Source organism: Rutilus rutilus (genome assembly GCF_951802725.1).
Source record: "Rutilus rutilus genome assembly, chromosome: 8".
NCBI classification, from domain to species: domain Eukaryota; kingdom Metazoa; phylum Chordata; class Actinopteri; order Cypriniformes; family Leuciscidae; genus Rutilus; species Rutilus rutilus.
This window is the reverse complement of record NC_140222.1, coordinates 46,344-72,207: the sequence shown is the minus strand read 5'-3', so window position 1 is coordinate 72,207 and position 25,864 is coordinate 46,344. Positions and strand designations below refer to the sequence as shown.

Below are 25,864 nucleotides of genomic sequence, written 5' to 3'. Positions count from 1 at the left end.
TTGTGAATGTCATATGATTAAGTACACTAGACTACATTAGACATCAAATACTTAATATACTCTGCGTCTTTACAGACTATCTGTAACAACATGAACGAAGGAAATAATGCGTTCATATATTCAGTCAAGTGGGAAACACTTTACAACATGTTACACATTTAATTATAGCCACACATGTTAGGAAATATGGTTGTCAATGCAAACATTGACTGTGAATGAAGCTAAATATTTATCTTTTTTAAAAGATAAAGATTAATGCAAAAAAAAAAAAAAAGTGCATATAACACTTACCTGAAGGCTGTACGGGCCCGATAGTGTCACTGGCTTCACTCACTCCCACTTTACCCACTATCCTGTAGCGGATCGAGTACTGTTTTCCAGACTCCAATCCAGTCAGAGTAAAGACTTCCTCAGCGGTGTTCATGATAATCCACTGTTCCTCAGTGCCAGAATCTGCTTTCTCCTGCTGGTACTCCACTCTGTACCTCACAGTTTCTCCAGTTGGGGACTTCTGCAGTTTCAGGGTCACACCGCGCTCCAGGACCTTCATCACTTCTGGTGGAGGAGGCTTCGACACGGGCTGGAACTGTGTGTCCATCAGGTTCCCTGATTCATACAGATAGATAGAGGAGCCAGGATTGGAGGGATCAGAGATGGCAGAAATAATGAATCGATATCTTTTTTCATCTTTATTAGCCTCTGAAAAGCTTCTGAAAAGAGATAAGTTCTCTCTCATCTTTGAGATGACATCAGGATCGGTGAACCCCTTTCTGACAGATGCTAACATGCTAGAATTGTGTTTCATTCCCACATCTAGCTCTTTAAACTCATCAGATTCCAGAAACTTCTTCATGGCTAAAAGATACGGGTCTTCATACTTCAGAGATGTGAAGGTCAAGCACACCACAACATCAATATAAGGATTAAAGAGGATGGTGTTGAGACTGTTTGAGTCTTCAGTTGTGATTCCCTTCAGTATTTCAGTGTGAGAACTTAAGAGGTTAAGTTCAGCCTTTGCATGATCTAACCACTGGTTAAGCATGTCAGCATTAAAGGGGGAGCTGTTGTGGATCTTCAGGATGTCTTCCAATGAATTTTGCTCCTTCTCTCCTCCTCGTATAGCAGGCAAGACCTTTGCCACTTCTTTCAGGAACAGCGTTTCGTAAGTGCTAAGAGAGCCCTGAAATAAACGGAGCCTCTCATTGATGTCTTTGAAAACATTTACCAGTGTTTTTCTGGAGAGGACGTTGCATGTCCTCTCTACTTCTCCCAGCCCCTCTATTATATCTTCAGTGTTGGAAACCAGACTTGTGCTAATTTCTCTCTCCAACTTAGCAGCTTTTGAATCCAGTAGAGAAAGAGGACAGAGCCAGACTTTTATTGGAACTGCATTCTGTGGATTCTCCTTCAGTATAGTGGGGAGCTTCTTGTACACCTCTACGGCCTCCATGTAAGTGGTGGGGTTCTGCTCAAGGCGGACATCACCATGAAATGTGCAGGCAATATTCTCAGCCACTTTCTTTTGAGCATCTGTCATATCTACAGCTCCTTGTCCCTCAATGGAAAATTGAAGAATCTTCTCGACCATGACATTCAGTTCTCCCTCAATCTCCTGCTTGTCTTCCTCTTCTGAAAATGTCCGATCAAACACCATGACGGCCTGAGCTCCGTATAGTACACCTGTGACCACATGAGTTGCAGTTTTCTGGTCAAAGACCTGAGGGTAGGTGATGTGTCCCAGCTGAGTCATAGTGAGCTGTTCGAATCTAGAGGTTTCCCTGTAATACATTGTAACTCTGGACTGTTGGTTTGAGGATTTGGTGTCACGCAGGAACTTGGCAGATCCTCCCACCTCCACCAGCCCTCCCATGAAGCTGGCCTTCAGGGAAGCACTCACATCCAGGAGACTGGACTTACTAGAGAGAGAGTCAGAGCTACTGAACTTCACATCTGTCTTTGGCTGTGGACGACTGTCCAAATCTGCTCTCAAGGATTTCTTATCCCACAGAGTGACACCTGAAAAGAGAAATTACTTTTAGAGTTACTAGTGCAAAATGCCCGTGCAAAATCAGTGTTTGTGTGTTTTTAGTAATTGTTGGTTTGGTGTGTTTGAGTGCTCATTGTTACAATTACACAGCAAAGGTTCAGTGACATTTTTATTTGTGCATGGTAGAAAGCAAATACTGATACTGACATAATGACATACAATAAATGTGGAAAGTTTAACTACACGATTCAGGGAGCAGGCTACACAGTGAACTCATAGAAAACACTACTTAAGTTGCACTGCTTTCTACGACCCTCTCTGTCTCTGGTCCTGGGGAGTGGCCAGTTGTGCTCACTCAGTGTCAGTGTGAGAGGGGGAGTGGCCAGCTGTGCTCACTCAGTGTGAAATGTGTGCTTCTTTTACCGATATACTGTATATTAACAATATCTTTTGCATTTCTAATTCAAACAACGTCATACTTGGCACTGCACTTACTCGTGCCTGTAGCAAGACACCTGTCAAGTTTGAAATCCATCGGACTAACGGTTCGAGAGATATGCGAATAACACACACACACACACACACACAGGGTCACACACACACACACACACACACACACACACACACACACACACACACACACACACACAGACAGACAGACAGACAGACAGACAGACAGACAGACGTTGCTGTAATTTATAGATAGATGTACGAGGAAGAGATGTACTGTTGAAGAAACATGCAGGTTTTATAGTGTTGTTAAAAACAAGGATTGGTAATTAGTGATGCAATATTTGATGAAGAGGGGAAAATAAACTTTTATTTATTTATATATTTTATGTTTGTAAAGCACCTGGAATGAAGGTATCCTTGCGGCAGTCATACAGCATACCAGGAAACAGAGGTCTTCCTAGAGCTGCCACTTCAATGGTCTGTGATGCCAGGGCTGCAGTAAATAAATAAAAGGTATTATTTATACTTAGAATATTTATCATATATTAACAAAATTATATCTGATGGTAATGAATACTGTTTAACTGTTTACCCGCCAGCATTTTTGAAAAAAGTTGCTAGCCACTGCCAGCATTTTTGATCATTTTCACAAAATTTTCATGATCCCAGAATATTTTGTTGTGTGAATATCTCAAACATGCAACATTTCAAAATAAAGAGCACACCCTCTGCTTTAAAAAACAAAAAGGTTTTATTCTAGCTCTATGCATTTCCTTTTTAAGTTAAAAAAGCAACAATTTGAGCAAAAAGCTGAAAAAGCAAAAAAAAGTTTTTGTCAAAGACTACATCTAGATCTAATTCAGAACGATGATCAAAACATAGATGGATAGAGTAGATTGAGTCAACACCCTCAAAGCTTGCACAGTCCTATAGCTTGTCCTGGGTTGACTTTTCATTCAGTAATATTAGGCAGTTTGATTAATGTGCTATTTAATGTTGATGAATGAATGTTTCTGCTTCTTTTTCACCTGTGTTTTGATCAGGAGATTCAGTATTCTTTCAGAAGATGCATAATAGTGCCCCCTACCGTAAAACAGTGAAAACACGAAATGCCGGAAATTTTCGTCAATGGTGAAGAAGCGTTTTGTCACAAATGATGGAAATTTCCGTCAATGGCAGGGAAAGAGTTAATACTGAAGAAATCCATTTTAAAATAAAGATGCAAGCAGCAATATGGGGTCAAGCAAGCACTGAAGCCATAGCAAGCACATGGCATGGCAAAGAAAATGGTCTTTGGAAATACAGATTTAAACTTTAAACTTTAACTATAATTATATCATATAAAATGCTTTATTTGCATGTACACATTTAAAAGACGCTTTTATCCAAAGCAACTTACAATAGAGTGTCTTACATCAATCACCAGAGCGAGCTGTGCTTGCACCTCCTATTCAGGCAAGCACAGCAGTTCCTGCTTTTGGCAGAAACCAAACTGCTCTTCCAGAGGGCAATTTACTTTCTGGCTGAAGATTTGGAAACTTTGGGTCTTGTACCTGAAAGGTAACAGCTCATAGATTCTGATCTCTCAACTGAGGATTTTGAGACACTTTTGACTTCCAGAGCTCCCAGCACAAGAAAATTGTATGACCTAAAATTGCAGAGTTCCTTTGTAGGATCTTTCTGTGGTCCTGGAATTTTTTTATTCTTTTTATTTTTTTATTAGAGGCTCCATTTGAGCCTTGAGAAAGGCTGCATCTACTATAACCAATCCAGGCTCTTAGGATTTATGTCGGGCCAGTGGCGTACATTCTCCTAATCTTTTGCAATTGTGGATATCTGCAGGTTGGAGTAATGAGCATTATGAATGTTTGGGGCATGCCGAATGGTAGGTGCGCGTGGAAGGGTCTTTATTATTGGTCGCGAAAGCTGTCGACCAAGGTGTGTGGCAGGGTTAGTTTCTGTTGTAGCAATTCACACCTCCAAAACACACCTCCTTTCTGCACGCCCAGTGCTCTGACCTGCAGCTACCCCTGTCTTGTTTTCTGGTCTGCTTTAGTAACACAGTCCCCAAGCAGTGTCTTTCCCATTGGATTGTAGATGCTATTGCTCTGTCCTATGAGGCTCTCGTAATGGCTTTGCCTCTGGAAATCCACAAGGAGTGTAGCATCTTCTATAGCTCTATCTAGGGGTGGGCCCTGACATAAGGTTTGTGCTGCAGCCGGCTGGCCCTCTCCACACACATTACGCAGGATTTACAGTCTGGACATGGGCTCAACCCCAGGGTCACAGGTCCTTCAGGGTTTACCAAGTCATGTCTGCATTCAACAGTTGTCTGTGCCAGTATCACACAGCCTTGTTGAGCAGACAATCTTCCTCAGTGTGGCAGCGTTGGTAATGACATTCCCATAGTGTCAATGCCATGACAGAGTTGAGTTCCGAAAGGGAACGTTTCCGGTTACGCATGTAACTTGGTTCCCTGAAAGGGGAACTAGATGCTGTCATGGTGTTGACACTATGGAAATGTCATTACCAACCCCTCTTAGGGAACCAGGTTATATACGTAACCTGAGACATTTTTCCTTCAAATGATATTGAATCTGTCCAGTGATATTTTTGATAGCACATTCACATTCTGTAACAACATTTCAATCTTACCTGGATGTTTTTTGTTTCCTTTGTCTGCTAAGAAATGAAGTCCTCTGGTGTCTTTATTTAAAATCTGAAGTTCATCAGGTTTGGGTTGTAACACTTCCTATTTTTGAAGGAATAGTTTAAAAAAAAAAAGTTAAAAAAAAAACTTCCACAAAGTTTTTTTATCCTTAATCTCATGAAATACATCTGGTTACACTTGCACACTTACCTGTGCATTCACCGCAGCTAGGGTCGCCAACCATAGATATGTACAGTAGATGCAGCTCGGCTGCTTCAGGTACGTCAAAAGTGCCGCCATCTTGGAATCGTCAACAAGGAGACCTGTTTGAATGTCAATGTGAAGGAGATGCCTGTCACGACCTTGTCTTGTTTAGTCTCATTGTCATATTCTGCTTAGTTTTCCCTATCACCCTTTGTTCTCATTCTTTGTTTGTTGTTTCTTAAGTGTTCCTTTCTAATTATTTATAGTTATAGGCTGCCTGCATTTTTCTTATAAAATAAAGGTACAATTATTATTATTATTATTATTATTTTAATTACTATATTACATTTATTTTTAAATACTGTCATTTTATAATAATGAAATAGTGCAACCCTACAAGTAGGCACAATGTGAATGTCAAATCGCAATTTTAACCAGAATTTAACCAGATTTCCCCCCTAAACTGTGCAGCCCCATTTGCTCCTGATTTCAGCATGTTCACAGTTGTTGTTGTTTTTTTACAGGGACCAGATGCCACTGATGAGTCCTGCTGACTCCTCCTAACCTCTCCTAACCTTCTCTGATCAAGTCAAGTCAACCTTTATTTTTTATAGCATACAACCGAAGTTGACCCAAAGTGCTTTACAGATCAAGCAAGAATAAACTTTTTTCTTTTTAAATACAACATCATACATTATATCAGCTTCAAAAACCCATTTCATGATCTATTCAAAGCCAAACAAAACAGATATGTTTTTAAAGAAGACTTAAAAATGGCTAGCGATGAAGATGACCTCACATGGAAAGGAAGACTATTCCATAATTCCGGACCCTTCACCCAAAAGGCACGGTCACCCTTAGATTTATAACAGCAATGAGGAACTGTCAATAGCAATAGGTCAGAAGACCTGAGTCTCTAGTTGGAGAGTAAGGCTGGGCATACACTGTGCAATTTTCGTCCGATTTTGAGCCGAAATCTGACTCGTGCGACTCTTTTTCGGGTCGGGTCGATTTTCAGCTTTGTCATGCGTAGTTTATCGCACAGTGTTCGTGCAGTGTATGGGGGGATACGAGAGGCGATAAACCTCTCCTGACCGGCAATCGGATGGTCGGATGAATCGCACAGCTGAAACATGAAACATGGTGCCGCCGCGTTCGGACGCCGTTCTGGTTGCTCCGCTTAGACTGTGTTTTTATTAGTATTTTATTTAGAACTACTTTTTTCTTTTGTACATATAACATCTGCAGTGATTATGTATGATAGTAGAACACTTTTAACCATTAGAAATCATTTTAATTACCTAGTGAGCGATGTTTTATCCATTGACCCAGCGTGGCCACCAGAGATTCTTCGTGCTATGGAGGGGAATAATAACCAGGAGAAAGCTCCTCTGAAGCGACGGAATAAAAAACACAGAGGGAAACGTGCTGGGGTACGGAATAGACTGAGGACTAGAGCGCATAGTCCACCTTTGCCCAGTATCCTGCTTGCCAACGTCCAGTCACTTGAGAACAAACTTGATGATCTGAGAGCTAGGATAAGATTCCAGCGGGATATCAGGGACTGCAACATCCTCTGTTTGACCGAAACATGGCTTACCCCGGAGGTACCGGACGCAGCTGTAACACCGTCCGAAGATTTCTCAGTTTTTAGGATGGACAGGACAGCTGAGGCTGGTAAAATCCGGGGCGGTGGGGTATGTTTCATGATTAACAGCAAATGGTGTGACCTAAGAAACATTATCACTTTGTCCCATTCCTGCTCGCCTCACCTGGAGCATTTAACGATCAAGTGCCGCCCGTTTTATCTGCCACGGGAGTTTACGTCGGTCATTGTAACGGCCGTTTATATCCCACCTCAGGCGGACACAGATATGGCCCTGTCTAAGCTCCATGACATGCTCAGTGTGTGTTTAAACCGTCATCCGGACGCTGCCATCATTGTGACTGGAGATTTTAATAAGGCAAAACTCAGACAGGTAATGCCAAACTTTTATCAACATATCTCCTGTCCAACCAGAGGGAAGAACACACTGGATCACTGCTATTCGCAATTCAGCAATGGTTATAAAGCTAACTTGCTACCGGCTTTTGGGAAGTCAGATCATGCCGCTATCCTTCTAATACCGGAATATAAACAAATGCACATGCGGGTGGCTCCAGAGAGGCGGGTCGTGAAACATTGGTCTGCCCAATCAGAACCCATGCTGCAGGATGCGCTCGATGACGTGGACTGGGATATGTTCAGAGCTAGTTCTGGTGACGTCGATGAGTTTGCGGATGCAGCTATCAGCTTTATTGGCACTCTGGTTGAGGAAGTAACACACACCATCACAATAAAAACTTTTTCTAACCAGAAACCATGGGTTGATAAGACGATCAGATCAGCAGTGAACGCGCGCACAGCTGTGTACAATGAGGGACTTGTGTCAGGAGACATGAACAATTACAAAGCGTCATGTTATGCTCTCCGACGCGCAGTGCGAACCGCAAAACAAAAGTACAGAGAGCGAGTGGAGTCTCATTTCCAACTTGATGACACCCGACGCATGTGGCAGGGACTGAGGACTATTGGCTCATTCGGAGGGGGACCCACCGCTGCGGTAAGTGCAGACTCTTCTCTGGCTGATGAGCTTAACATCTTTTATGCACGCTTTGAGACAAACTGCTCTAGTACTACTTTCAGTTTGCCAGTGTGCAACACTGGGGAAATAGATATTGGCGTCGGAAACGAGCACACGGTCACGGTATTGGAAGACGAAGTTCGTAGAGCTTTGAAGCGTGTGAATGTCAGGAAGGCAGTTGGCCCGGATGGCATTCCGGGTCGAGTGTTGAGATCCTGCGCTGAGCAGTTGACGGGCTTGTTTACATCTATTTTCAATGAGTCTCTCGCTCAGTCAGTGGTACCCACTTGTTTCAAGAAATCTGTAATTGTTCCTGTGCCAAAAAATAATAAGCCCTCTTGCCTAAATGATGATTGACCAGTGGCACTCATGTCACAAATTATGAAGGTTTTTGAGAGGCTTATCAAGAACATAATTTGCTCCTCCGTCCCAAATAACATCGATCCACTCCAGTTTGCCTATCGTCCCAATAGGTGTACTGAGGATGCTGTCTCTCATATACTACATGCCACTCTTACCCATACTGACAGCAACAAAGGGAATTATATGAGACTACTATTTATAGATTACAGCTCAGCTTTTAATACCATAGTTCCCCTCAGACTGGTCTCCAAGCTCAGGGGCCTTGGTATTAATGCCCAGCTCTGTGATTGGGTCCTGGACTTTCTCACGTGCAGAACACAGGTAGTGAGAGTGGGTCAGACCATTTCTAACAGCATTACCCTGAGTACAGGAGCACCACAAGGATGCGTTTTGAGTCCCCTGCTCTACTCCCTCTATACGTACGACTGTGTGTCCTCTCATAGCTCCACTTCAATTGTTAAATTTGCAGATGATACAGTTTTGATGGGTTTCATTGCTGATAACAACGAGACTGCATATTTGGATGAGGTGGAGAAATTAACGACATGGTGCCAGTTAAACAATCTATCTCTGAACATCAGTAAAACCAAGGAGATGGTTGTTGATTTCAGGAAAAGGCCGCAGCGGCACTATACCCCCCTCAACATCAGTGGGACACCAGTAGAGAGAGTGAGCAGTTTCAAATACCTTGGAGTGCATATATCTGAGGATTTGACCTGGACTCATCATATTCAAGCCCAAGTAAAGACAACCAGAAAAAGGCTATACCATCTGCGGTTGCTGAGGAAATTTGGGGTTTCCCCTGCAATTTTAAAAATATTCTATACTGGGGCAATAGAAAGTACATTGACATATTGCATCTCATCATGGTTTGGAAACTGCTCAGCCAAGGATTGTAAAGCCTTAAAGAGAGTGGTACGCACAGCAGAGCGTATAACGAAGAATGCTCTTCCTTCTATGCAGGATATTTACAACCGACGGAGCAGGGTCAGGGCTGTCAAGATATCCAAGGACTCCACTCACCCTGGAAATGCATTGTTTAAACTGCTGCAATCAGGTAGACGCTTTCGTAGTCTGATGGCTAAAACAGAGAGGCTCAGGAGGAGCTTCTTTCCTCAGGCCGTCAGACTACTCAACTCGGACATAAAAAACATGGCACTTTAAGGACTCTGACGACAAAATGGTTAATACATGGCACTGCTTATGCAATTTACTAGTAATTATTATTTGTATATTTATTTAATTGTTGTATCTTTTTAAATAATATTTAGGGTATGTTTTTATTGCACAGTCTATAGGAATACCAGGCTTACATTTCACTGCTTGTTGTATGAACTATAACTGGTATGTGACAAATAAACTTTGAACTTGAACTTGAAGCAGAGCTACGAACCGATTGCCCTAAACTCATTAGCTGTGTCCCAATGTGAAGGCTGCATCCTCCGAAGGCCGTATTCGAAGGCCGGTTGCGTCATCGCGGCGTGACGAAACGTCACAACGGCGCGACGAAGGATGTCCCAATTCAAAGGCTGCACACTTCGGAAGTCGCATTTGAAGGCCAATTGCGTCACCGCGGCGCGATGAAGGCTGTCCCAATTCAATACTGCATCCTCCGAAAGCCGTATTTGAAGGCCGGTTGCGTCATCGCGGCGCGACGAAGGCTAAAGCGACGCCAAATGCATCCTTCGTTTCCCCGTGAAAGGAAGGATACATAAATGGACACTTAGCGGACTATCCTACCCGATCCTACCCCATAAGTCATCGCGCGCTAGTGACGACAGCATTTTTATTTTAAAAAAATGACGGCCGAGAGTTCGGTGGCGGACGGCAAATTCACATTTAAATGTAAGTATTATGTTTTCATTTACTCAAATAGCTAGTGAAACCTGAGTTAAAAGCCACAAGTTTTTCTTTCTTATAAACTTCATTTTAACTCCTTCGTCACCATTGCGTGGCTTCATTTGTCAGGTGGTCTGAGGCAAAACTTGTGCTAATATTAGTTTAATAATTGTTTCAGGAGGCAAGGAGTCTAGTCTAACTTGTGTGAATAAGAAATATCACTCACCCTATAAAGCCCACAAACATAAGAAAAGCAGTAGATAAGGCAATGGGGTTTCACTTTTATGTGTTTTTGTAGTGCTGTCATGCAAGCTATATACAAAGGTTTTAACCACATTATTTGAGTATCCATAAATATGATTTCTGAATACGAATATGATTTTAAAAATACAAAGTAAGAAAGTTGAGATCATATCTTTGCTGAAATGTATTGTGCTGTTGTTGTTAACAAGCCATGGTTAATTTGCTCTGCCTTAGGATTGCACGTGTCCGGGACAGGAGAGGGAGTGAGTGGGAAACCCACTGCTGAAACTTGGCCCTGGTTTGTCCTCATGGATGAGGTGTTGGGACAGAGGCATTGCACCACCCCTCTGTCCTCATTGCCTGAATCCCTGAGGACACACCAGGGCCGAGTTCAGCAGTGTGTGACCAAGAAGAGGAGGAGCCAGAGGCAGCACCAGCATCAGCATCAGCATCAGCATCAGCACCACGAAGAAGGCGAGACAGAGAGGACGAGTTTTTGGACTTGATTAGAGAAGACATATATATATTCTTGTTTAACTTTTTTTCACTTATATTTTTTAAAAGGAAAAAAATTCTGTACATTTATTTCTTTTTATGCAACTTTAAATGTGTAAATAAAAGAGAATTCATTGCTCTGGACATTGTTTATTTTTGTAATGACACTCATAATTTCTACATGAAACAAATTATTCTATACCTTTTTTTCCCCCAACTATTTACAACATATGTTAAACATATCAAAATCAACATAAACATTTAAATTTACAGTACATAAAATAAGAAAAAATGATGTAGACTCTTATTCAGCTGAGTGGGAGACCCTGGTGTGCTGCTGGACCGGGATGGGCACAAGAGAGACCCTGGTAAGGCCTCCTGCTGGTGGGACATCATCTGGGATGCTCTCCAGAGTGTTCGACTGCATATTTTCACTATCCACTAAGTTGTCTACCAACAGGTTTGCAGGGCTGACTCATGGAATAAATATCAAGATACTTTATTACACTAAAGTACTTTTAATAACCACTGATACTGCATTGGGGAAAAACTACTAGTCATATATTTCAAACCTTAGTTAAGCAAAATTATCTTGCATACTCTAATGTCCTTAAGGCATCAAGAGTAAAAGTAAAGGAATTCTGCAGGAAAAAAACATGTCAGGTTTTTTATGATGGTTCTGCTTTTATATTACTGCATATGTTGCATTTTACTTCTGAATATTTTCAAGGTTGATACATTTAAACTATATACTTTTGTGTAGTTTAATGTAAAAAAATGCATCATATTGTAAAATAACATAATTTTGTAGTGTTGCTGTCCTGTGTGGGAAAATTACTTCGAGTATTAACGATGTAGTTCCTTACATACCACCACTGGTTATTTTTAAAATTAAAGTAACAAAATGTAGGCCTATTGTCACAATATTAACAAATTGTTGCTAACTACAGCGTCCCATTTCAAAGGGCGCATCTGAAGCGCTCGGACCGGTCTAGCCTACGGAGGATTGTTCTTGTCGCCTAGCAACAGTGACTGACAGCTGCCGAGGACGAGCGGGATTAACATTCGCACTGGACTTTTTATATTCAACTGGGTTTTATATTCAAATAGGGTTGAAAACCTGTGTAAATATATTTACCATGGTCCATTTATGTGCATAATAAAAAGAATACACTAGCCTACAAAATCGCATCAAGGTAAGATATAAATGAACATTTGAATCTTCGGCTAAGCCGAAAGTACATGACCTGAAACATCCGTACCATGTCCTCCAGTAAAATATAAAACATAAAAATGACAATAGCCAATTCTGGCTCCATAGCTGTTTACTCAATTATATCAAATGAATTATCAGGATGGCAGCATACTCTCGCACCGTTGCTTGGCGCCTGGAGCGGTAATTGGGAACACCTGGCTGCGCAATTAGGAAATCCTATGAAGGCTACATGGTGCGTCGTTCGGAGGACGCATAGGCTGCATCCTTTGAAGTCCGCGGCCTTCGGAGGATGCAGCCTTTACATTGGGACACAGCTAGTGTGTTTTCCCTCACTGCGCCTGTGCGAAAACAGAAGTGTCACCATTTCATCTTTAATGTAGCAAGAAAGAAAACGAAAAGAGGGAGATCTTTAAGTTCTGTAGATATCAAACTAGCCACAAATTACTGCTCCAGTTCGTGTTGCAAAATGAATAAACCATATTACCCATGTCTTTCAAGCCACCTGTGATGTAGCTACACCCTGTCTCTTTTATTAATTTGTTAAACAATGTTCATGTTACACAAGCTGTTTGTGAAATAAAGCTGTTTTTAATTTTCATTGGTGACTGTTACGAGCCCATCAAATGAATTAAAATGGAACATTGTCACGGGTGACAAAAGCGTTTAGCAAGCGGAACCCTTCTTCTGAACCGAGTTTCCTGAGGGAGCGATTTGTATGCAACACATTTGACTCCGGTTCCGGGTGTGGCAGGAATTTTGCCCGGCCTGATTAGCGCTGATGCACTTCAGGTGCGAGAGAGAGACACAGCCTCCACATAGGCTTTCCGCTTGATAAATCAAACATAAAAGGGCCATTGAGAGAAGTGGTTGGGGTTGCGGTCGTTGGTCGGAGTTGTCGTTGTTGGTTCCGTTTGTTTTCTCTGCCGTGAAGTGATCGGGGTGAGAAGTAGGGATGGGGAAATGAAGCCTCATGAATCACTGAGGCTTTCCCCTGACTGTTCCGGGAAAAGATTCAAAGCTTCGAGAGTGTCGAGAACAGCGCTGAGAACAGCGCCATCTGGCGCTTATTTAAAATAAAGCAGCCAGAAGCCTGTTTTAGAAGCTCTGGCAGATGAAGCAACCACAACACACTCCATAGTTTCAATGTTATGTGTACAAATAAAAGCCTTACATGTTTGTGTTTGATTTGTTCATTAAAAAAAAAAATCATTTTCCCATTAAAGTGTGACAATAAAATATAATAGCTTATAAGCTTATGATTCAATAAAATTTAATGTAGGCCTACTCTCTCTCTCTCTCTCTCTCTCTTTCTTTCTTTCCACACACACACACACACACACACACACACACACAATGAATAAGGACATTGTCTGATAGGATCATCTGTTATTAAATGTCAATATCAATAATTGAAAATATCAACCAGACTGAGGCAACAATGACTCGTTAAATACGATCTGAAGTTCGAGCCTTCTGACACCCGAAGCGAAACACGCACGTGACTGGACAGAAAGTGAGGCTTCGTTTGTCATCGATCACGTGACTCTAGTAAACCGACACACGCCTCGATACGGGGCTTCACTAGAAATTGTGTCGCTTATGTGATACGCGCATCGAAGCTTCAGTGTCATATGTAACATCACTAGTGAGAAGGTCTCCTGTTGAAGTGGTCTATATTGGGAGTTAAAATCGGCTGTGGTGAAGCCTCGTTGGGGAAAACCTGCCCATTGGAGTCTGCTGGACGGATTGATCGATTGGATCTGCGCTGAGGAGAGAAAGAGAAAGATAAGTGAACTGATTTCATCTTACAAACAATTGAAAAGCTTGAAGAGGATGCAGAGAATATAGATCTGACGGTTGGGAAAGCTATGTGTTTCAGAGCGTGTTGAAGAGGAACCAAAGATCGAGTATCCTTCACGGGAGTGTAATGAATGGATTGAGGTCTCTGATCAGCCTTATTGTGTGAGTGAATTGCAGTGCTTTTGCCTTATAGATACACATTAATGCATTGCTGTGGATTTGAAGTGAACACATGTGTGGTGTGCTTTTGCTGAGAAGTAGCTTCAACTTCTGCATACGCCTTTGTGAAAAGTTATGATATCTGCTCGACATATTAACCTCTTCTCTGCCTGAGTCCTGTGAGTGTACAGCTATGCTGGTGAAGTACTATTAACCTTCTCTGCCTGAGCCTTGTGAGTGTACAGCTACGCTGGTGAAGTACTATTAACCCCTTCTCTGCCTGAGCCCTGTGAGTGTACAGCTACGCTGGTGAAGTACTATTAACCTCTTCTCTGCCTGAGTCCTGTGAGTGTACAGCTGTGCTGGCGAAATACTATTAACCTTCTCTGCCTGAGAATTGTGAGTGTACAGCTACGCTGGTGAAGTACTATTAACCTCTTCTCTGCTTGAGCCTTGAAGGAATGTATTGTTGGAGAAGAAGCCTTACCTTTCTACTCACCGTCTGAGTCCTGAAGTATGCAGCATCGCTGGTGAAGTAAGCTTTTAGATCACTGTCTCACTACTGTGCACCGACGAAAGTATCCTGTACTGAGGAGAATCCTTACCTTCCCACTTACCGTCTGAGTCCTGAAGTATGCAGTATTGCTGGTGAAGTAAGCTTTCAAATCACTGTCTCACTACTGTGCACCGACGAAAGTATCCTGTACTGGGAAGAATCCTTACCTTCCTACTTACCGTCTGAGTCCTGAAGTATGCAGTATTGCTGGTGAAGTAAGCTTTTAGATCACTGTCTCACTACTGTGCACCGACGAAAGTATCCTGTACTGAGGAGAATCCTTACCTTCCTACTTACCGTCTGAGTCCTGAAGTATGCAGTATTGCTGGTGAAGTAAGCTTTTAGATCACTGTCTCACTACTGTGCACCGACGAAAGTATCCTGTACTGAGGAGAATCCTTACCTTCCTACTTACCGTCTGAGTCCTGAAGTATGCAGTATTGCTGGTGAAGTAAGCTTTTAGATCACTGTCTCACTACTGTGCACCGACGAAAGTATCCTGTACTGAGGAGAATCCTTACCTTCCTACTTACTGTCTGAGTCCTGAAGTATGCAGCATCGCTGGTGAAGTAAGCTTTTAGGTCACTGTCTCACTACTGTGCACTGACGAAAGGATCCTGTGCTGAGAAGAATCCTTACCTTCCTACTTACTGTCTGAGTCCTGAAGTATGCAGCATCGCTGGTGAAGTAAGCTTTTAGATCACTGTCTCACTACTGTGCACCGACGAAAGTATCCTGTACTGAGGAGAATCCTTACCTTCCTACTTACCGTCTGAGTCCTGAAGTATGCAGCATTGCTGGTGAAGTAAGCTTTTAAGTCACTGTCTCACTACTGTGCACCGACGAAAGTATCCTGTACTGGGAAGAATCCTTACCTTCCTACTTACTGTCTGAGTCCTGAAGTATGCAGTATTGCTGGTGAAGTAAGCTTTTAGATCACTGTCTCACTACTGTGCACCGACGAAAGTATCCTGTACTGAGGAGAATCCTTACCTTCCTACTTACCGTCTGAGTCCTGAAGTATGCAGTATTGCTGGTGAAGTAAGCTTTTAGATCACTGTCTCACTACTGTGCACCGACGAAAGTATCCTGTACTGAGGAGAATCCTTACCTTCCTACTTACTGTCTGAGTCCTGAAGTATGCAGTATTGCTGGTGAAGTAAGCTTTTAGATCACTGTCTCACTACTGTGCACCGACGAAAGTATCCTGTACTGAGGAGAATCCTTACCTTCCTACTTACCGTCTGAGTCCTGAAGTATGCAGTATTGCTGGTGAAGTAAGCTTTTAGATCACTGTCTCACTACTGTGCACCGACGAAAGTATCCTGTACTGAGGAGAATCCTTACCTTCCTACTTACCGTCTGAGTCCTGAAGTATGCAGTATTGCTGGTGAAGTAAGCTTTTAGATCACTGTCTCACTACTGTGCACCGACGAAAGTATCCTGTACTGAGGAGAATCCTTACCTTCCTACTTACTGTCTGAGTCCTGAAGTATGCAGCATCGCTGGTGAAGTAAGCTTTTAGGTCACTGTCTCACTACTGTGCACTGACGAAAGTATCCTGTGCTGAGAAGAATCCTTACCTTCCTACTTACTGTCTGAGTCCTGAAGTATGCAGCATCGCTGGTGAAGTAAGCTTTTAGATCACTGTCTCACTACTGTGCACCGACGAAAGTATCCTGTACTGAGGAGAATCCTTACCTTCCTACTTACCGTCTGAGTCCTGAAGTATGCAGCATTGCTGGTGAAGTAAGCTTTTAAGTCACTGTCTCACTACTGTGCACCGACGAAAGTATCCTGTGCTGAGAAGAATCCTTACCTTCCTACTTACTGTCTGAGTCCTGAAGTATGCAGTATTGCTGGTGAAGTAAGCTTTTAGATCACTGTCTCACTACTGTGCACCGACGAAAGTATCCTGTACTGAGGAGAATCCTTACCTTCCTACTTACCGTCTGAGTCCTGAAGTATTGCTGGTGAAGTAAGCTTTTAGATCACTGTCTCACTACTGTGCACCGACGAAAGTATCCTGTACTGAGGAGAATCCTTACCTTCCCACTTACTGTCTGAGTCCTGAAGTATGCAGCATTGCTGGTGAAGTAAGCTTTTAGATCACTGTCTCACTACTGTGCACCGACGAAAGTATCCTGTACTGAGGAGAATCCTTACCTTCCCACTTACCGTCTGAGTCCTGAAGTATGCAGTATTGCTGGTGAAGTAAGCTTTCAAATCACTGTCTCACTACTGTGCACCGACGAAAGTATCCTGTACTGAGGAGAATCCTTACCTTCCCACTTACCGTCTGAGTCCTGAAGCATGCAGTATTGCTGGTGAAGTAAGCTTTCAAATCACTGTCTCACTACTGTGCACCGACGAAAGTATCCTGTACTGGGAAGAATCCTTACCTTCTTACTTACCGTCTGAGTCCTGAAGTATGCAGCATCGCTGGTGAAGTAAGCTTTTAAATCACTCTCATTATTGTGCACTGACGAAAGTACTTTGTACTGAGAAGAATCCTTACCTTCCTACTTATTGACCGAGACCTGAGGAAGACAGCATTGCTGACGAAGTAAGCTCTTGAGTCATTGTTCCACTACTGTGCACCGACGAGAGTTCCCCATGACGACGAAGGCCTAGAAGACATCGAATTCATTAAGATTTGTGCCCTTTTTATATCTTGTGTTCAATAAAGATTATTATTCTTCGGAACTTATCTTGTGTCTGTCGTCCATCTGTCGCGGGCCTGTGGTGTCGGCTCCTCGCGGTGGTGGTGTGTTTAAAGTCCGGTGGCGGCGGGTCATCCGAGGTCCGCCCCGGTGACAACATCATAACATATAAAGACCACAGAGATTCAGTGACGGTGAATAAATTATTTATTTATAAATTATTTAAATAATGAATAATTTGTCATAAGCAGAGCATGGTGGTAAAAGAAAGTAACAAAACAAACAAAAACATTACCCTGCACCCACATATCTACCAGAGAAATAACACTTGCCTACCTCCCATTCGAAAACAAAAGACAATGTTCTCCGTGAGTCTTCCGGGTCCTCTGACTGCTACCCTAACTAATCCTAAACTAAACATGTGAAAAACCCATCACCAATTACCACCAGCTCTAAATAAAGTTATAAACTGAATCTAACAGACGTGCATTCCACTCCGGGAACGGGCTTATGAAACACGATCATGAAGTCGACACAAGAAACTCCATAAAGAGGCATAACGGGCCGAGCACACGAGACACCTAACCTTAACCCTCACCCTAACCCATCTGAAAAATGCATTAAATATAATTCTGAAGAAAGATTGGCAGTAGACGAGTGAATAGACCGGGCTTTACATAAAGGCTGAGTGTATGTAGGGCGAGGGCAGGTTGACACAGACTCAAATATGATTGAATAATGGTCAGAAATGCCAGTATATAAAATTTCTAAATTGAACACAGAAAGACCATACAATAATACCAGATCTAATGTATTGACCCTTGTTGTGAGTAGGATCAGTGATGTGCTGTACAAGGTTTAGTGACTCAGTGAGCGAGATAAATTCATTTACCAGCAGTTTTGATGGACAGCATACATGGAAAATAAAATTCCCAAGAGTGAGGAGTCTGTCACCACGAGACACCAGTCCAGAGAGGAAGTCCGAAAATTGTTGAATAAAATCCTTGTTAAATTTGGGAGGTCTGTAGACGAGTACACAGAAAACAGGACCCAAGATGTCAATTTTTTACAACTGGGCCTCTAAACTGGAATACATGTACATAGGTAGCATTCTGCATTTAAAAGAGTTTTCAAAAACAGTAGCGACGCCACCACCGAGTCCCGAAATCCATGGGGAATTTAGAAAGTTGCAGACTGGCGGTGTTACATCCCCCAAAGCCATTTGTTTGCCGGGGTTTGGTTTACGCTCTGTTGTTATGGATCGCCATCACTGTCCTGCATTCTCATTGGTTTACGCTCTGTTGTTATGGATTGTCATCACTGTCCTGCGTTCTCATTGGTTTAGGCTCTGTTGTTATGTTTCGTCAAAACTGTCCTGCGTTCTAATTGGTTTAAGCTCTGTTGTTATGTATCGCCATCGCTGTCCTGCGTTCTCATTGGTTTAGGCTGTGTTGTTATGAATCGTCATCACTGTCCTGCGTTCTCATTGGTTTAGGCTCTGTTGTTATGAATCGTCATCACTGTCCTGCGTTCTCATTGGTTTAGGCTCTGTAGTTATGGATTGTCATCACTGTCCCGCATTCTCATTGGTTTATGCTCTGTTGTTATGAATTGTCATCACTGTCCTGCATTCTCATTGGTTTAGGCTGTGTTGTTATGAATCGTCATCACTGTCCTGCGCTCTCATTGGTTTAGGCTCTGTTGTTATGAATCGTCATCACTGTCCCGCGTTCTCATTGGTTTAGGCTCTGTTGTTATGGATTGTCATAACTGTCCCGCTTTCTCATTGGTTTATGCTCTGTTGTTATGTAACCATCACTGTCTCGTGTTCTCATTGGTTTATGCCCTATTATTATGGATTGTCATAACTGTCCCGCGTTCTCATTGGTTTAGGCTCTGTTGTTATGAATCGTCATCACTGTCCCGCGTTCTCATTGGTTTACCCCCTGTTGTTATGGATTGTCATAACTGTCCCGCTTTCTCATTGGTTTATGCTCTGTTGTTATGTAACCATCACTGTCTCGTGTTCTCATTGGTTTATGCCCTATTATTATGGATTGTCATAACTGTCCCGCGTTCTCATTGGTTTAGGCTCTGTTGTTATGTTTCATCAAAACTGTTCCGCGTTCTCATTGGTTTAGGCTCTGTTGTTATGTTTCATCAAAACTGTTCCGCGTTCTCATTGGTTTAGGCTCTGTTGTTATGTTTCATCAAAACTGTTCCGCGTTCTCATTGGTTTAGGCCGTGTTGTTATGTATCGTCATCACTGTCCTGCGTTCTCATTGGTTTAGGCTCTGTTGTTATGGATCGTCATCACTGTCCCACGTTCTCATTGGTTTAGGCTCTGTTGTTATGTTTCATCAAAACTGTTCCGCGTTCTCATTGGTTTAGGCCGTGTTGTTATGTATCGTCATCACTGTCCTGCGTTCTCATTGGTTTATGCTCTGTTGTTATGAATTGTCATCACTGTCCTGCGCTCTCATTGGTTTAGGCTGTGTTGTTATGAATCGTCATCACTGTCCTGCGCTCTCATTGGTTTAGGCTCTGTTGTTATGAATCGTCATCACTGTCCCGCGTTCTCATTGGTTTACCCCCTGTTGTTATGGATTGTCATAACTGTCCCGCTTTCTCATTGGTTTATGCTCTGTTGTTATGTAACCATCACTGTCTCGTGTTCTCATTGGTTTATGCCCTATTATTATGGATTGTCATAACTGTCCCGCGTTCTCATTGGTTTAGGCTCTGTTGTTATGTTTCATCAAAACTGTTCCGCGTTCTCATTGGTTTAGGCTCTGTTGTTATGTTTCATCAAAACTGTTCCGCGTTCTCATTGGTTTAGGCCGTGTTGTTATGTATCGTCATCACTGTCCTGCGTTCTCATTGGTTTAGGCTCTGTTGTTATGGATCGTCATCACTGTCCCACGTTCTCATTGGTTTAGGCTCTGTTGTTATGTTTCATCAAAACTGTTCCGCGTTCTCATTGGTTTAGGCTCTGTTGTTATGTTTTATCAAAACTGTTCCGCGTTCTCATTGGTTTAGGCCGTGTTGTTATGTATCGTCATCACTGTCCTGTGTTCTCATTGGTTTAGGCTCTGTTGTTATGGATCGTCATCACTGTCCTGCGTTCTCATTGGTTTAGGCTCTGTTGTTATGGATCGTCATCACTGTCCCACGTTCTCATTGGTTTAGGCTCTGTTGTTATGTTTCATCAAAACTGTTCCGCGTTCTCATTGGTTTAGGCTCTGTTGTTATGTTTTATCAAAACTGTTCCGCGTTCTCATTGGTTTAGGCTCTGTTGTTATGTTTCATCAAAACTGTTCCGCGTTCTCATTGGTTTAGGCTCTGTTGTTATGTTTTATCAAAACTGTTCCGCGTTCTCATTGGTTTAGGCCGTGTTGTTATGTATCGTCATCACTGTCCTGCGTTCTCATTGGTTTAGGCTCTGTTGTTATGGATCGTCATCACTGTCCTGCGTTCTCATTGGTTTAGGCTCTGTTGTTATGGATCGTCATCACTGTCCCACGTTCTCATTGGTTTAGGCTCTGTTGTTATGTTTCATCAAAACTGTTCCGCGTGCTCATTGGTTTAGGCTCTGTTGTTATGTTTTATCAAAACTGTTCCGCGTTCTCATTGGTTTAGGCCGTGTTGTTATGAATCGTCATCACTGTCCTGCGTTCTCATTGGTTTAGGCTCTGTTGTTATGGATCGTCATCACTGTCCCACGTTCTCATTGGTTTAGGCTCTGTTGTTATGGATCGTCATCATCGACAAGGAGTTGTGTAGCTCTGAAAGGAAGGGCCTGATCCTCCTAATGTTGTACAATACAAATCTACATGACCGGGCAGTTCTAGCAATGTGGTCTGTAATACTGTAATTTTCCAGATGTGCTGGATTTAGAGTGGGTTTCTCTTTTAGTAAAGAGAGAGAATGGGAGAAGGAAGTTTGTGTGAGGTGGACCTGGTCACCACAGACCCAAATCTTCTCAGCTGTTGCTACTGTCATATGCTGCACTGTCTCTTCATGTGGCACATTATGTTTGGCACATTGTATGGGTCACTATATTATAACAAGGTAATACAATGTGTAATCAAGTGATGACTGATTAACAGTAATGTAAATGCTAAATGTCCTAATACCTGTTGATGATACTACAACAATGCAAAGCATATGCTCTTAACCTTGCAGTGTTTCACATATCATGTAAGACTCAATTTCTCTATTTCTTTGCACAAAACTCTCCAGAAAGTGTCATTTAATGTTTTATTTTTCAAATAAAATTCCAGAGGGGGGCATACTCCCTCCCCACCACCACATAATAAATCCCAATTTAACCCCTGCTGATAACGGTCAGATAAGTATGATTTAAATCATGCTATTGCAATTCCACTAATGCCAACATCATTTTCGAGTCTATCTAAAAGAATGTTGTGGTCAATGGTGTCAAATGCAGCACTTAGATTGAGTAACACTAATAGAGAGACACAACCACGATCGGATGATAAGAGCAAATCATTTATAATGGTTTCTTTTTTCTTTTCTTTTTTTACCATTTATTATGGTACGGTCTAAATCCTGACTGAAAATCCTCGCAGATATCATTTCTTTCTAAAAAGGAACATAGTTGTGGGGATACCGCCTTTTCTAGTATCTTTGACAGAAAAAGTAGATTTGAGATCAGCCTGTAATTGACTAATCATAGCCAGCTGAAAGGTTTTTAGTACGTATCCTAGTGAGAAAGATGAATTAATGATATTAAGAAGAATTAACATTCTGACTCATTCTGCTAGCACAGGACACACACACACACACACACACACACACACACACATATATCAGTAATATAAAAGGTAAAAGATAATATAATAGTTAAATACAACTTTGCACTTTTTAGTATTTTGAGTTTCAACTTCATGGTCAAGTCAAGTCAAGTCATCTTCATTTATATAGCGCTTTTAACAATGTAGATTGTTTCAAAGCAGCCTTACAGATATATTACAATATTTTCACAATTACTAATGTCTATCCTCTGAAAACTTGCTTTAACTTTTTCTTTCAGTGAACATGTAGATTGATTTGCTGAGCATTGTATTAACCTTCTCTCAACCTTTACTCCAAAACACACTGACACTGCCTGTTGATATTGTTTTAAATCACATCTTACCTGGAGTCTCTGTTCCTCATATGGTAAGAAGTCTGAGGCTGTAGTTGAAATGTCTCATGAAAAAGTGTGTTGTCAGAAAAAAGTATTCTCAGAAATGTTGAGAAAGGTTGGAGGGGAGGTGCCCCAGTGGTCATTGCCCCTTTGACCTTGAAATGCTTTCTGGCAGTATACAATCATTTTTGGCAGTATACTGTGTTTGTGTGGCTACAGTGCCAGGGCTGAATTTTTGTCCCAGTTAGCCCCTGCATATAGGCCTATGTAACAGGTACAGAAAGTGTACTGTTAAATGTATGTATAGTTTATTAGAATTCTCACAAAATTGTTCGTTTACATGTACCTGATATGACTGCCTAAGTGAAATGAGTACCTTTCCCTTTAATTGATGTGATGTCATGAGTCAATACAATTTCCTGTTCTGTCCCCTCCTCTTCCTCTTTGCATTGGTGACGCACTGAAGTGGTGAGGTTATTTTGGGCTCCTGTTAATCTAAATTAATCTTTATTTTAATCATTGCTTTTATGTCTATATTTTCACTCTAATTTATGTATATAATATTATTTTACCTATCTGTGTGGTTATTTTTGTCATTTCACCCCGATTGAGATATATTTTTGCATCTGAGCCTAAATGTGAAACGAGAGCACATGTGACAACTGTACATCACATTTGTTTTATAGAGTTAAAGAGGGCGAATCTCACTAAGAGGCTGATTACATTTGTGTGTACATCAGGTATGTTCTGTTATAACATTTTATCGTTATGTGATTTATTCTTCTTTGCATTGGTGACGCACTGAAGAGAGTTAAAGAGGGCGAATCTCACTAAGAGGCTGATTACATTTGTTTGTACATCAGGAATAAAAGATCGGTGAAACTGCGAATGCTGTCTTGTTCTTCTCATATCAACCAAAACACAACGCAGACAACAGACCAGTTACACCTACAATATACATTATATTCTGTATCAGATTATGTTATCTTATATCCCACCTGGATTTAATACATAAGCAAATATAGCAGACAATATAATCAGGGCATGGAGGCGCCGGCGCGATCACTTGCATTGCACGTGAACTGAAGCTCGTCTCATAAATGAACCAAAACTCAGCGTATAGGCTACATGCCTCACAGACATGAGAAATATATCATTTGTGCCAATGAGGCCACAACTCGTGTGATGTGTAGTCTGGTAAACAGATTCACATACTGATCAATGATATAAAATATACAAGTATGTGATCATAATTAAAGTAATTGAGAAGAATATTTTAGGTGTTCTGTTTAAAATATATATAATTTATATTATAGGGATGTGTAGTGTTAAATCATTTAAATAATGCTTCCTCAATAATCATTTCCCTTTTTATCCATCGGATGAGGTTTACATTTTTTTTATACTGCATGACATTCGAAGCTTCTAACGTCATTAATCACATGGTAGTGTAATTTCAATACAAGCATCGGTACAGTGTGTGATACAATAGTGCTACAAGGCATAAAGGCAGGGTAGGCAGGTTTTTTCTAAAAAACTTTTTCCCACTTTTTCTCTGCCATAATTGTGATTCTTCCTAGCTTCCATGCCTCTTCCCCTCCTGCAGGTGTGCGCATGTGGGCAGCTCCTGTAGCGGCAGGGGTGGTAGCCAAGGTAGCGAGGGAGAGTGACAGTCACCCAGCCAATCATTTCATTCGTTCCGAATGGAAATAAGTAGCTGTGTTTATTGCAGCCCTGAGAGGACTACAGACACTCGATAATTATGTATTGGTATATAAAGACAGTTTAAACAAATTTTGGAAAAAGTTTTTTAGAAAAAACCTGCCTACCCTGCCTTTAAGCCTTGTAGCACTATTGTATCACACACTGTACCGATGCTTGTATCGAAATGACACTACCATGTGATTGATGACGTTAGAAGCTTCGAATGTCATGCAGTATAAAAAAAATGTAGTATGGCAATAAATCAATAACAAAAAGAACCGAGCACACAACTGATGCTGGCTCGCGCTGTAAATGACTTTCGCAAGAGGATAACAGATCTACACGTGATAAAACGGGAACTTGCGAGTTCATTCAAACCCTGCACGTGCGCATGACATCTCCTCAGCACGCAATACAAGCCCTCGCCCTCGCGCGTGCGCGCATGATCATTCCCCATGCTCTCGCGCTTGATCTCCCCTCGCCTGCTGCTTCTGCTCGCTTGAACACTTTTATTTTTGGCAGTCGAGGGGCGGGACTTACTGTTTTAATAACCTCAAATGTCATTGGAAGTCAGTTGTGATTGGACGCCTGACCAATGACCCGTAATTCACTTGAAAGTCTTACTAGTGATTGCATCATGTTGTTAAGAGATATTTACAGACTGTTATGAGGCATTTTAATGGTTATTAGCATTGTAAATCTACCAAAACTCTTAAACATTTTTACATTTTATATTTATAACACTTTGATTTGTGTTATTGGCATTAAAATATCTAAACGAAATTGGAGAAAAATGGGAATGCAAAGTCATATTTGCTGTAGTTCACCACTACATTACCACTATACTTCCATTCGACACTATTTACGTTTACCCAACCAAAATTATATTGGATCTGAGAACCTCATAAATGTAAAAAGTGTCCATTAAATAGTTGTAAATATAACAAGGGCTTGAGATGAAAGATAAATTACTTGTTTAAATCAATAAGCAAGAGTTGTTGTGTAAGCTTTTTGTTATCATCCTATGTATTACTATTATGTCAATTTCGAGTGGGTCATTATTAGGGATGGGTGCCGAAACCCGGTATTAAACGGGCCCCGGTGCTGAATTATGAAAGACTGCTGGATCGATAAGCTCGGACGTTATCGGTTCTGCTGTCAGTACTGGAGAAATTAAGAAAGTACACGCGCTTTTTATTATTGCTATTAAGAAATTATTATCTTGCAAATGTAATCTTGCCAGCCACTTCTATATATAATAATATTGAACCATTTGTCTGTGATGCAATTTTGCTAAAGAGAGAGAGTGTGTGAGAGAGAGAGCGATCTTTCACACGGAGCCACGGCGCGCACAACACAACAGCCCTGCTTAAAGGTGCCCTAGAATTTGAAATTGAATTTATCTTGGCATAGTTAAATAACAAGAGTTCAGTACATGGACATGACATACAGTGAGTCTCAAACACCATTGTTTTCTCCTTCTTATTTAAATCTCATTTTTGAAAAACACCCCTGAAAAATAGGCGAATCTCCACATAACACCAACTGTGACACAACAGTCAACAATGGATGCATGTGTGTGGTAGAAATTTGGAGTTATCTGAAGAAAATATTGTGAAAGGCTTATTTGCTGCATGCATTTTCGTGTTGGATAGCCGCAGATGTGGAACTTCATCGCCGAGGAAGCACGCAGATAACTGTGGTAACCAAGCAGTTCTATCGAACAGTATTTGTCAAATTTAACACAGTTAAGTAT

The 25,864-nt window shown here is 41.6% G+C and overlaps 1 protein-coding gene across 2 annotated transcripts in view; it reads right to left on the bottom strand.

The window, feature by feature from the left end:
• Positions 1-22,519, bottom strand: part of LOC311296108 (uncharacterized protein) — an 88,558-nt gene extending 66,039 nt beyond the window's left edge. For both annotated transcript variants that reach the window (XM_084417755.1, XM_084417756.1), the window contains exons 1-5: positions 22,414-22,519; positions 5,301-5,413; positions 5,096-5,192; positions 2,841-2,933; positions 292-2,016 (exon numbers count right to left, since the gene is read on the bottom strand). In XM_084417755.1, the coding sequence (XP_084273881.1) occupies positions 292-2,016; positions 2,841-2,933; positions 5,096-5,192; positions 5,301-5,390 (2,005 nt within the window). In that variant the 5' untranslated portion in view covers positions 5,391-5,413; positions 22,414-22,519. The remainder of the gene's footprint in view (positions 1-291; positions 2,017-2,840; positions 2,934-5,095; positions 5,193-5,300; positions 5,414-22,413) is intronic.
• Positions 22,520-25,864: the final 3,345 nt, after the last annotated feature.